Below are 9,823 nucleotides of genomic sequence, written 5' to 3'. Positions count from 1 at the left end.
AAAGCGGGCTTTGTTGAATAAAAAATTGACATCAGGAGCTTATGTATGGAAGGTATTCCAATAGAGTTAGAAATAACTTGAAATATATCAAAAGAAATCGAAATCAGCGTAAAATGATATCCAATGGAGTAATATATATGTATATGTGGGCTTTAATATATTTTGGGGCTTCACTGTAGCTTGTCTCGAGCTCAACTCTATCAGTTCTTTTTTATTTTTATTTATTTATTTTTTTTTTTTTGGCGCGCCCAAGCTACTGATGCATCACGAATGCAGCCTGTCATCTGTCATCTGGGCGAACTCCAAATTCAATTTCAATTGCAATTTCAATTGTCTTTAATGCTGCAATCCTTTTACTTTCGCATTTGCAAGCCACCTTCACTTGACCAGCTGGCCAAAAATTATGAGAAAGCGTTTGCCCAAATGAGAGCGAGACCGAGAGTGAGAGTGAGAGCGAGAGCGAGAGTGGAAGAGTGTGTCACTCGGTCATTTGACTGTGTTTCTGTTGTGTCACATATGCGAATGTATGACTATGTGGTCAGCAACCATAACCTAACCCACTGACAACATGTTTGGGGCAACACATGCGCAACTCGTTTCAATTTCAGATTGTGGGTCGCTGTAATTGACGCCCCAGTTGTGTGTCGCCGACAGAGTTTAAAGTCTTACTTTGGTTACCTTCCTCGTTATTATGTCAATGGGTCTCACATGCCGTGCTGTGCGGCATGTCTGAGAAGCGGAGAGAGAGGCGCGCCGTGCGAGTGGCACAGCTGTTACGAGAGGATCGGCTCAGATACCCATTAAAATGTTGTCGTATGGAGTGTATATTTTGTGTTGGTGGGAGAGTAAAGGAGCTAACAGTGAGTAAAATTTATATATGTCTGATTCTATACGAAAATGATATATTGAACTTTTATCAGATATTTAATTTTTGTTGTGGCACAAAATCTATAATATCAATCTAGTTGCAATTTCTAAAATATTTTAAAGAAATTTTATCGATAAAAGCCTCTTATTAATGTAAAATTAATGTTTTGTTTATTATTTTGGTATTTTGTATTAGAATTGTATGTAATATATAACTAAAAGTTTAATTAACTACTCTCTGCTGTTTCTAGTCTTTGGCTTGCAGGGTATCTGCTCGTCATGGCTGCTCATGGCTGCTTGTTGCATGCAACTTTCGATTTAGTTTCAGTCGCATTGCTCGCATGTCTTGACCACATATTGTAGTTCGATATTCCTGCAACAAGTCGCAACTAAAGAGAGAGAGAAGGAGAGAGAGAGAGGCACATTAGGTGAGCGATGTTGAGAGTGAAAGAAAGAAAGAGAGAGATAGAGAAAGAGTCAGTCGGCGAGAGAGCAATTGGAGGCTGCCGTTAGACGTGCCGCATCTTATGTCATAAGCTCGCATGGGGGCACCAAGTGTTTGTTTGTCTGCCTATTGATAGACAGCAGCGAGTGCTTATAAGCGTCATTGTCTTAATTCCAACATCACAATTACACACGCTTCCTTGAATTAATTACAAGCTTTACGTAGATATAAATAGATATACATATGTATTTATTGCACATAAATAAATATATATGTATCTATACATACTACATATATAAATATTTCTATATCGATACATCTTTTATTTTCACAAATATTATTTTTGATCATTGTCAGATTTGAAAGCGTCACGCGACCTGACCTTGTCTTATATCTTTATGCACTTACGCCTTATAGGCGGCTTTGCATAAATTATTACGAATGCTTGTATGCCGATTCGTTTAGTTTATATATCTTTATTGTCAACAATAGACTCAAATGCGAGACAGGTGTCGATTAATCATATATATATACATATACGTTTTTTTTTATATTTATTGTCGGCATCTTCACAAATCTCATTAACATTTTCCAATTTATTTTCAACGCTGATTTGTGTAACAATTAATTGTCTTTTGGCAAGTGTTTGGTCGCCATTTGACATTCCATTTCCATATCGTACCAATTGCAGGCAGCTCATCTCTCGCACGAGGCTAAGCCCGAGGCACAAACCTGACAGTTATGACATTTTATGTGACATGAACAATACTCTTTTCTTTAAGCTGTAACGGTTCCAGTTTATTTTTTTGGTAGTTCCCATGTTTTATTTTTTTTTTTTGTTTATTTTTTTTTCGTTTTTTTTTTTGATCCTTTTCCTCTTTTTTTTTTGTAATGGTCGCCGACGCGGCGCGTTGAGGGTTCATTGCGTTTCTGGTCAAGGTCGTTCGGCGTTCAGTTCAGTTGTTGCGGTTAGTTAGCCAAGCTAACTGTCTGGCAGAGTGCCCAAGTAACTGTGACTGCGTCTGCGACTTGGTATGCATTGTGTGTTTGGCAGCTTTTATTTTTAATTTTTGGCAAGTAATGGGAAAAATCGAGACCACTTTTACATATGCCTCATAATCATGAAATGCATTAAAATAAATAGCGTGCACAAAAAGAAGACGAAATACCTTTAAATAGATAAAAAGCAATGCGATTTATTTTGATAGTCATGATGGATATTTATTCATCTATATTTGTATATACATAGTTAGCAAAATATATAGATATAATAATAAACATTTAAGTATATTTATATGTTTTTATAGGAGATCAGATATGCTTCTTCTTTGATATCCCATTGTGAATGGGTTCAGTCATGACACTTTCATAGGATTGTTTCACCTCCAACGAATTTTGATGCTCATCCTTTCGAACAGCGAATATCAGTTTTACTCATGGTTCCATACATATAATTCTTCTAGAAAGATCTATATATAATATAGTTGCAATCGTGCTTCTTTGTGTTAAGTTTTAATATTAAATATAACCACAAATATTTTTTAGAAAATTGCTAGCATAGATTTATGTCTTTTGTTCCTCCATTCAAGCTGGAAATATGCAGCAATCTAGAAGTTATAAAAATAGATAACAATGTATAACAATCGTATAAAGTGTAGACATGCCAATTTTTTCCTATATAACATAAACTGAAGTATATTAAATTGTAAAATCTAGTAAATCAATTGTGAAATTTGATAATAATATTATTGTTCGGAAGATCATCAACATTTGTAAATAGAGTTGCACCAAGTATTACCATTTGCTCAATCTGATTTGGCGTTTAATTGTAATGCCTTGTACTTAACTGCTTGCCTCGCAATTAGTGAGCCGAGAGAAACCTGTTAGCCCAAATGGGTTTGCAGCAAGTTAACTGCAGTCTCGGCCCTTTCAATCGGTTTCCCTTTCATGACATTGAGGCAAGTAAAAGCCCGCTCGTTGATTTGATTTGAAAGTGATAATCATCATGGCAATTGAATTGTTAGCTGCAGCTGCCAAGCCAGCCGCACTCTCCGCCTCCCTCGCTCGACACGTAGCGGCCAGAAAAGAGGTCAATGGCAAAAGCATTTGAACTCTTGTGGTGTGGCGCGTCTTTCAAACTAAATTTTGTTTTGTTGATGTCTTCGTTTGCTTGTTTTGTTGGTTTTTGTTTGTGAGCATCTCGGATTATGCGGTTTACTTGGCAAAATTGTCACGCACCGTTGAATGCTGTGCCCAATTGAGCCGCTTGCATGGAGGCGTGGCAGTTGAACAGGTGCTTGCACTTAATCAAGCTGTGGCTTTGGTCAATTGATTGTCTCTTCAGGCTTTGCCACTGTTAAATAAGGAAATGGCCAACGGCCACTGGCCCACAGAGCGCAACTGCAAATCTATGCAAATCTTTCGCGAGCCAGAAAAACCAGTCAAAAAAAGCAACAAGAAAGCAAAAGTTAACAAAAAACGAGAAAAACAATTTATTAACATAATAAGTAATTCCGCCTCCGGAGCTGGTGCAGCTGTTCGGTGTGTAACAGATACGGCGGCCTGTAGTTTTCTGGGTTTTTCTTGACCCATTGACATACTCCTCATGTAATTTGCATACAAAATAATACTGTAAATTAGAAGAAAAACTCAGATTTTGATCGCGCTTGTCCTCATTTCGGCTTTGTTTATGTTTCTGTTCATTTGCAGATCTCTAATTATTTTATAGTCATTTCTGTCTTATTGAGGGCGATTTTAAGCTCATAATTACAACAAACAGCTACACAGTTGGCAATCAAATACTAGGCATTGCTGTAGCTGCTCTTGTTGTTGTTTCTACGAGTGTAAATTGCGTAAATTGTATAAATATTATGCTATGCAGTCGAGTCTAGTTGTACATTTTGTAGCCTTTGTTTCGGAGTTGTATTTCTCTTCTTTTTTTTTTTTTTTTGTTTTTTTCTTTTTTGTTGCTGCTGCTTTCGGCCGCACTGAGGCGTACATAAATTTGATTTTGGGTTTGTAGCAACAAGAGAGTCAGTTGAAAACTAAGTTGAATCTGCCTTAAAGATACTCAAGTGAATTTAGAGTCATATAGTGCAAGAGAAGCCAACAAGGAAATTACGGAGTAATTTTTTTTTTTTTTTTTTTAAATCTTTATTCATTAGGAAGCACCAGAGCATCTTTTTGCTCTATTATCCCCCTTGAGACATGTTTACAAGCACAGGTTTAGCTTATGTACAAAACTTAAACATATATTAGGAGTAAATTATTTATTTAGGCGGTTGCTCTTGGCGGCGACTCCCTAAACTTGCACACCGTACCTCCAGATTGGCGTGATGACATGCGTTAATATCTTGCGCTTATTGGCCAGGGATAGCTTGCTTTTGCTGTGTAGCATCAGGACATCTACTTGAGGCGGGTGCAGCAGGTGCCTGCGATTGCCAGAATGTGTAATTTTAAAAACATAAAATCTTTTGTTTTTTTTTTTTTAAATTGCTGAAGGAAATGAAAATTGAAGGAAATGAAAATTTTATGAAATGTATATTTTAATAAAAATATAAATAAAAAAATATTATATTACAATATATTCATATTCACCCAACATTTCTTCTCTGAGCTTCCAACTTTTCAAGCAACCCATGGTAGTTAAGCACATAAATACAAATATATAGAGCGCACTGTAATTAGGCAGTACTAAAATGTTCGTAAATTAACAAAGGCGCAAATAAAACATAAAATAATTAAGCAATCGCTCAAGTCGCTGCAACAAATAAAACATTTTCAACGATTTTGAATAGAAGACATGAAAAACTAAAGAAAAATTGCCAAACAACAACACACGCCACACTCTACTCCACTTTACTTCACTTCACTTCACTTCACTCAGAATGTGTGTTAACTGTCCCATTATTTACAAAGCGTTTGGACATAAATATAGCTAATTATACAGCAATAGACATGCAGCAAATTTATGGCTTTTCCTATGTCAAAAAAAAAAAAAAAAAAAAAAAAAAAACACAAAAAACACTTCCTTCACGTCGACCAAAAATGAAATAAAAAATTGTAATACATTATAAATGCATTAAAATTGGCAGAGAGCTCGAAATAGGAAAAAAAATAAAATTAAACAGGCCGACGGACCGAAATATTAAGAAGAAATACTGCTAACGAGTGTCTATAATTGAAATCAATAAAGTGGACAAATTACGCAAAATATGTAAAGTGCTCTGTGGACAGCACGAAATGAGAAAAAACATATAAATTGTTGTGTAGCACCACATAAAAATGATAATCAATATATGAGTTTAAGTTGAGATATGCTGATAAAACAAAAGAAGTAAAGTAAAAAAATGTTAAAACAACACGTTTTATAATATATAATATATAGATAATAATGATAATAAAAATAAATAAGAAATATAAAATTAAAATAAATAAACATATAAAAAAAAGTGAAGACTAGAAAGAGACACCAATAAATTTATTTAACTTGTATTATTGTATAAAGGAAGAAGAATTGAAACAATTTGCTTTTATCATAATTATTATTATTTTAATAGATTAATATAATATTATACTAACTAGCAAATCATATATATATATATATATATATATATTATCTTAAGCTATGCGTAATTGTACTCTCATAGGCTTGTATGTCTAATTTCTATTGGCCAAACTGCATTTAACAATTTGCAAGAAAAGCACCGTTGATAAATGTTGATAAATTACAGCTGGCTTTTATTTTGAGGCATGCCGTCTCTGTCTGGAGCACAGGCAGCTATTGCAACACATTTGTGTTTTGGAAAAATTTCTTTGCAACCGAAAAGTTGCCGCAAAAGAAATTGCAAGTCAATTACCGTTAGTAGACGGTCTGGTTGGCGCCATGACGCAATAGCCACATGTGGCAGCACGACGCCAACAGCAACGCTGGCGTCAAAGTCGACGTCATCGCATAGCGCTAATTGATTGCGGCTGCGCGTCTCAGTTTGTTGCATTCACTTTGCTTTAGCTTTGGCTTTCGTTGCTTTTGTTGTTTTCTGGCTTTTTTTTTTTGGGTCGTGCCATTCTCCGTTGCCACATGCCACACACAGGCACGCACACACACACACAAGAAACATTCATACACACTTGCAACGGAGTTCAATTCCAGCTGGCCTAGCACAAGATCAATGCTGTGCGTTGGTCAACAGAGCCAACAGGTTCTGTCAAACGAAATGAAAGACTTAGGCAACGAACTTGAAATATTTTTTTGCTCGACTTTTTTTTATTTTATTTTGTTTCTTTTTTTTTTTTTTTTTTCTGGCGTATCCAATTTGTCATTACAATTAATTATGCTACATTTGGGCGTTGAGCGGTATTTAAAGTCAATGCTCATAACTGCACTAAAGCTTGCATAATCTTCATGCTTTTCGCATGACTGAAGTGGCGCCGGATTATATGTCCGAAAGCTACGTGATCGTGTGCGTAAGAAGGTAGACCAGTTTTTGTTTCTGCTTTTTGCTTGTTTTTTTTTTTACTCATTTAAGTGGAATGAGTATATTGAGTGAGTATATTGGTTTAGTGGGGTAGACTTTTTGATGTCCGTCCGCCTGTCCAATCCAATGGCAAATCAGGAAATTACATTTCTGATATAAAACTAAGGTGCTAAGACTTAAAATTGGGAATACTTACTCGAGTTGTATTAATTTTAATTACTTTTTTAACACAATTGTAGTGAAATAAGTTTGTGGCATTTTAATGTTTATACAAGAAATTATTATTATTTTTTATTTTTATAAATTAAATCCCCATCATCGATTTTTCAAAAGATGAACTAATTTTTAATTTTTTATGCAATTATTTATTGTCATTATTATCTTTTTTTTTTATAAATTTGTCTTTTGTTTTTATAAATTGAATTATGCAATTCCTTGTTTGATTTAAAAAAAGGCGAGATAAGAACTTACACTTAGACAGATTATACAATAATATTTGATAACATTTTTAAAGAAAATATTTTTAAAAATTTTGGGTTTTAATTATTGTTATTTTTGAGCCGTGTAAGCGTCATGTTATTATCTGCATCGTAACCAATTGAAATGGCTTCATAACCGGGCAGACAATCACAGACATTAGGCGCCACGCATTTGCCATAGATGGAGCAGCTGCGCACGCAGTGTGGCATGCAATCAAATCCCTTTTCTCCTTTGGCCTTGGGCAGTTTGACGTAGCCCAAATCGCATTCCCACATGTAAGGATTAATGCAGGTACTGTGCTCTGGTTTGTTTTGCTCCGAGCATTCTGGGACACAGAGATCGCTTCCTGATCTCTGAACGAAGCCCTTGCGGCAAACACATTTATTTGGTGCTTGGCAATGACTGTTCGCATCACAATCGGGCTCGCACACGGGCTTGCAGAGCTTTTCACCATCGTTCTTGGCGTAGCCAGGGCAGCAGAAGGTCTCGATTTTTTTCGACTATTCAAATTTGATATGAAGAATCTTGAAATGCTTAGCAATATACTTGTTCATTTACTTACGAACAGATCCATGGGAAATGTGAGATTAAAACTTGTTGAGGAACCATTTGTCATTTTTTTGCACATTTATCATTTTTTAGCATATTTGTCATTTTTTAGTATAATTTGTAGCTTTCATTATTATCGGCGAATGAAGAGCCGCATCGAGATCAATTATCGGTTAAGTCGATAAACTTATGTTAGTATTCAGTAAGCAAACGAACGGACAAGTTGAGCGTACCAGCAATTGGCTGTTATAGTTCATATAAAATAAAGAAATGTTTAATTATTCATCATAAATTTGGTCCTTCGAGCCGGATCCGTTGGGCATTGCTACTGAATGTTCACTTGGAGTTGTTGGAAACAGCACGCACTATTGGAAAAGTGACGTGTTTTGTCTTGTATTGTATTTGCTGCTGGAGACGCAGCATTTGCAAATTCTTGAAATTACGTATCGATATTTGGCATCATACGTAATAAACAGCACGCACTATTGGAAAAGTGACGTGTTTTGTCTTGTCGTGTTTTTGCTGCTGGAGACGCAGCAATTGCAAATTCTTGGAATTACGTATCGATATTTGGCATCATACGTAATACGCAATACGCACTATTGGAAAAGTGACGTGTTTTGTCTTGTCGTGTTTTTGCTGCTGGAGACGCAGCAATTGCAAATTCTTGGAATTACGTATCGATATTTGGCATCATACGTAATACGCAGTACGCACTATTGGAAAAGTGCGGTGATTTGTCGTAATGGTTTGTTTGGCTGCTAGAGACGCAGCAATTTCATCACATTAATTTAATACCTGGCTATTTTGGACAACTTGGATTGACTGCTGGCAACGCAGCAAGCTACAATGGAAAATCTACGTACATTACTGGGAGCCAGAGGTAGATTGAAGGCAACAATTACTCGTATTTCTGGATATGCGGAGCATCCACCTGAGGGCTGCACCTTCTACGATATTGATACAAAATTGGACACGCTGGTTCAAGCTTGGAAGCAGTTTCTCAACCTTGGTGACGAACTTTATAAATATGAAGATGTGCAGGGATACGTGGATCCAGCAAGTGACAACAATGTATATGAGGAGCGCTTTGAACGAGCTTGTGCTCTTCTTAAGACACTGCACGCTGAGTACAAACCCCACAAACTGGAAGAAGCCAATACCACATCTAATGTGCTTGGGGAAGTAGATAATTCGCCCATCCAAGGCATTTTACAACAAATACAGCAACAGTCTCATATACAAATACAACAATTACAGCAACAGTCTCAGATGCAAATGCAACAAATGCAGCAGATGCAAATGGAGACTATGGAGGCCTTAATGCAACGACTGCTACCACGGCAGGTGGATAACGAGTCACCGTCAGGCTCACAGCAAGGCGCAGGACCATCAGTGAAGGATTGGGAACTGCCACGGATTCATATCACACCATTTGATGGAGATTATAAGGAATGGCACGCATTTAAGGGTCTATTCGACAGTGCCGTTCACAGCAAGACAACGTTGACGAATATCCAGAAGTATCATCACTTAAAATCTTGTTTAAAAGGAGAAGCTGCGAAACTTATTCAGCATCTGCCCTTAGCCGATGCCAACTATGAAATAGCTTGGAATTCATTAGTTGATCGGTACGAGAAGCCTCGCTATTTGGTAAACGTGTTGCTGGATACATTTACTGGACTGCCCAAGGTTGCGGATCAAAACCCAGCATCGCTTCGATCGCTAACAAACGAAGCTGGTACCGTAATTCGGGCATTAGACGCCTCTGGACAAACGGATCGGGATTGTTGGCTGATTTACTTGCTCATGGCAAAGGTTGATGACACCACACGTCGTGAATGGTACGAAAAGAGTCAAGATATAGCAAATCCTACGATAACGCAGTTGCTCAAGTTCCTGGATGCACGTTGTGATCGGCTGGAGCTCAGTCAATCTGCAACTACGACAAGCAGCAAGCCTAGACAGGACAGAGGTACCAGGAACGCACATGCGCTACTCGCCA

The 9,823-nt window shown here is 36.9% G+C and overlaps 2 protein-coding genes across 4 annotated transcripts in view; one reads left to right on the top strand and one right to left on the bottom strand.

Annotated features, from left to right (window-relative positions):
* The window catches only part of LOC6576469 (angiotensin-converting enzyme), a 66,695-nt gene that overhangs the window by 13,721 nt on the left and 43,151 nt on the right, over positions 1-9,823 (top strand). The gene's annotated exons all lie outside the window — the stretch shown is intronic.
* LOC116803815 lies at positions 7,233-7,858 on the bottom strand. Its single transcript, XM_032728419.1, has 2 exons — positions 7,832-7,858; positions 7,233-7,622 (listed from the first exon to the last, which is right to left on the bottom strand). The coding sequence occupies exons 1-2, from the start codon at positions 7,841-7,843 to the stop codon at positions 7,329-7,331; spliced, it is 306 nt and encodes a 101-aa protein (XP_032584310.1). The 5' UTR covers positions 7,844-7,858; the 3' UTR covers positions 7,233-7,328.

Source organism: Drosophila mojavensis, unplaced genomic scaffold (genome assembly GCF_018153725.1).
Source record: "Drosophila mojavensis isolate 15081-1352.22 unplaced genomic scaffold, ASM1815372v1 contig_36, whole genome shotgun sequence".
In the NCBI taxonomy this organism is placed as follows: domain Eukaryota; kingdom Metazoa; phylum Arthropoda; class Insecta; order Diptera; family Drosophilidae; genus Drosophila; species Drosophila mojavensis.
This window is presented reverse-complemented; position numbering and strand designations above follow the sequence as displayed.